General features: G+C 41.0%; 1 protein-coding gene across 1 annotated transcript; it reads left to right on the forward strand.

Annotated features, from left to right (window-relative positions):
• The first annotated feature begins 283 nt into the window (after positions 1–283).
• Positions 284–1,848, forward strand: LOC115026589 (G-protein coupled receptor 183). Its single transcript, XM_029459459.1, has 3 exons — positions 284–632; positions 939–1,453; positions 1,531–1,848. The coding sequence occupies exons 1-3, from the start codon at positions 284–286 to the stop codon at positions 1,693–1,695; spliced, it is 1,029 nt and encodes a 342-aa protein (XP_029315319.1). The 3' UTR covers positions 1,696–1,848.
• The last annotated feature ends 1,256 nt before the right edge of the window (positions 1,849–3,104 follow it).

Consider the following 3,104-nt stretch of genomic DNA (forward strand, 5'->3'; position numbering starts at 1 on the left):
TTACCATGTTTGACAGACATGTGATGTCAGGAGGAGAGGTGGGATTTGAACTCTGCATCCAACCTTTTTTTTTTTTAGAGGTATTTCTTAAGTTTCGCAGCTCAATTTACAACCACAAGCTCCAGATTCAAGAGTGTTAACAGCAAATGAACTTGGGAACCCTGCCTCATGTTGTAAGTATATGATATGATCTGTTTCTGTAGCTCAGTGGTCTTGTCTTCCTTTGCGTATGCACACTTGTTTTCTGCCTGTAATGATTCAGGATTTTCATGATTTTCTCAAAATGACAGGTAAGATGGCTGTTGAAAACATCACCCTGAACTCTCCAAACCAGAGCAGCTGCGATTTGTTTGTCTACCAGAGAGCTGCCGTGGTCCTCTTCCCTATTTTCTACTCTGTTGTTTTCATTATCAGCGCCATTGCCAACAGCTTGGTTCTCTATGTGATCTGCCAGAGGAAGCAGAAGTTCAACTCGACCTCCATCTATCTGGTCAACCTCGCACTATCGGATAGCCTGTTCACACTGACTCTGCCCACCAGAATTATTTACTACATCCGCCATTTTAACTGGCCCTTCGGTGACCTTCTCTGCAGGCTGACCACAGTTCTCTTCTTTGCAAATACTTATACAGGTAATATTAGTGATTATGTGGCATATATATATATATATTTTACATGTGTACACATTATGCAAAACCAGATCCCAAGTTTAGTTCAACTTTATTTATTTTTTTCTGAACTTGGTGTGAAGGAAGAAGAAGAAAACAATAGAAGATTTAATTTAGAGCACTTCCAGTATATGAAGTATAAAAAGCTTGTAAAAGTATCAGAATGGGACCAGGATGGTGAAAAAACTACAAAGTCATAGAATGAAATTATTATTTTGTTCGGCTTGTGTTAAGTATAAACTCTATTGCATAATCATTGCTTTTCACCAGGTATCGCCTTCATGACCTGTATCAGTCTGGATCGATACCTGGCCATGGTGCATCCACAGCGGCTGCAGTGTTTGCGGAGCGTGAAGGTTGTTCGCAGAGTGTCCTGTCTGGTCTGGGCTCTGGTATCCCTGGAGGTGGCTCCTCTGCTGTTTCGCAACATGCTGCGTGAGCACCAGGGAAGACAAACCTGTATGGAGTACTTCAACTTTGAGGGCTCCCGCTTCACCCCGTACCTCCTGCTTCTGGCCTGTGTCATCTCATTCTGCTGCCCGCTCATCATCATCATGGGCTGCTACGCCAAGATCAACCTGAAGCTGCGAGCTGCAGCCAAGCAGAACTCTGTAACCGGTCGATCAAAGAGGAATCATAGGGCCAACACCATTATTCTCCTCATCCTCATCACCTTTATCATATGCTTCAGCCCTTACCACCTCAACGTCATGCAGTTCATGTTCAGAAAGATGCACCACCAGGCAACCTGCGAGGAACTGAAGGTCTTTAAGATGTCCTTACAGGTAGGAAAAGGTTTGTTTGGTAGATTTAAACATTCAGTGTCAAATGTTCCTTTTCATAATCCATCTTCTCCCTGCAGATCACAGTTTCACTAATGAACTTCAACTGCTGCTTGGACCCAGTCATCTACTTCTTCGCCATTAAGACCTACAAGAAGCGGGTGTTGAGTCTGTTTAAGGACTATCTGTATACTAACGGAGCCTCCTCCAAAATGACAGCTGAGAACAGCAGCAGCAACACCTGAGAGAAACCACAGCACAGCTTACAGGACATGTACAACCAGCGTCACAGAGACCTAGTTTTAAGAGGACCTCTCTCTTCGACAAACAAGTCTTTCATGTGAGATATTGTGGACATTGTGCGTGTGCATATGCAGTAGTGGAAAGATCCAATTTAAGGGGGGAAACTATGTGCACGTTGTTAAAGTGTTGGTCACAATGATGTTTGCTTAAGAACACTGCATTCAATGTATTACTTACATATCTATTCTATTTTTCTTTCTGCATGAATCTCATCGCTTTTGTTGTTGACATGCGTGTGCGATTCAGTAACATTAGCGTCATAAAGTAATATAAAAATGTATTTTGGCTCATCAGTTTGTGTACTTTATCTGATCGTGTGTGTGTGTGTGTGTGTGTGTGTGTGTGTGTGTGTGTGTGTGTGTGTGTGTGTGTGTGTGTGTCTGTGCAGTGTGAAGGAAATGTCCTAATCTAGATAAATAAAGAAATGACTCTGTAAAAAACGGTCATTAATCCTGTTCAACGACAACTTTTATTTCCTTTAGTTTAGAGAAACACATCTGCAGGCCAAGTCATGTGACAAAAAATGGAGAAAAAAAAAAGTAATCTACTAAAGAGTGTAAATGGTAATTAGTTTATTATTGGACACTGGAGCTACTAATACAACAATCTGTATCGGGTGCTCTCAAAACATTTTTCATATGGTCTCCATAGTATAATATGCAAGAACTTTGAGTATGCTAAAATGAGAACATGTTACACATCTCTCTTTCACACCCACATCTGAGTTCTGTGTGGGAGTGCGTAGACCTTCACCACTTCCTCACCCACCTTTCCTGCTCGCCCCCACATGCCTCATTCCAGCTGGGTGCCACATATTGTGGAAGGGCTGCTGTGTGTTTGTGTCTTGCAAATGTAAGCAGGTGCACGCTGCCTTTTTATAGTGCAAGAGTGGCATATTTAAATTGAACCTTTAACATTTCCTGAGTTTTCAGAAAAAGCCACCCCATGATTTTTGCATAGAGAGTAACGTGTAAGTTGTGTCGTGAAGAAATGTTGAACTGGTTTGAATGATCACTGATGTGTTTCTATATTATAGTAAAATTGATTGATTTGTCAAGACACAAGCAAGTAAACACAACTAGATATATCAATTATGCATTAGGGGTCCCTGGACGTCAGATATTGAGTCCATAAGAGACAATAATGTGCATTAGATAACAAACAATGCATGTAGTTGTTAATGTAAAACTATTGAATACAGCAGCTTTAAATCATATTGTGAGAATAAAGCCAAAGGTATTAATATTAGGTGACAGCATATTGATATGTTATATATATGATATCCCCCTTTAATTTTGGGGTTTCTTTTAGGAAGTTTTTCCTTGTGCGATGCGAGGGTCTAAGGACAGAG

Source organism: Cottoperca gobio, chromosome 21 (genome assembly GCF_900634415.1).
Source record: "Cottoperca gobio chromosome 21, fCotGob3.1, whole genome shotgun sequence".
NCBI classification, from domain to species: domain Eukaryota; kingdom Metazoa; phylum Chordata; class Actinopteri; order Perciformes; family Bovichtidae; genus Cottoperca; species Cottoperca gobio.

Coding starts and splice junctions, on each gene's coding strand:
- LOC115026589 (XM_029459459.1), top strand. CDS start 284: ATGACAGGTAAGATGGCTGTTGAAAACATCACCCTGAACTCTCCAAAC. Junction 633..938: donor CTTTGCAAATACTTATACAG/GTAATATTAGTG, acceptor GCTTTTCACCAG/GTATCGCCTTCATGACCTGT. Junction 1,454..1,530: donor TCTTTAAGATGTCCTTACAG/GTAGGAAAAGGT, acceptor TTCTCCCTGCAG/ATCACAGTTTCACTAATGAA.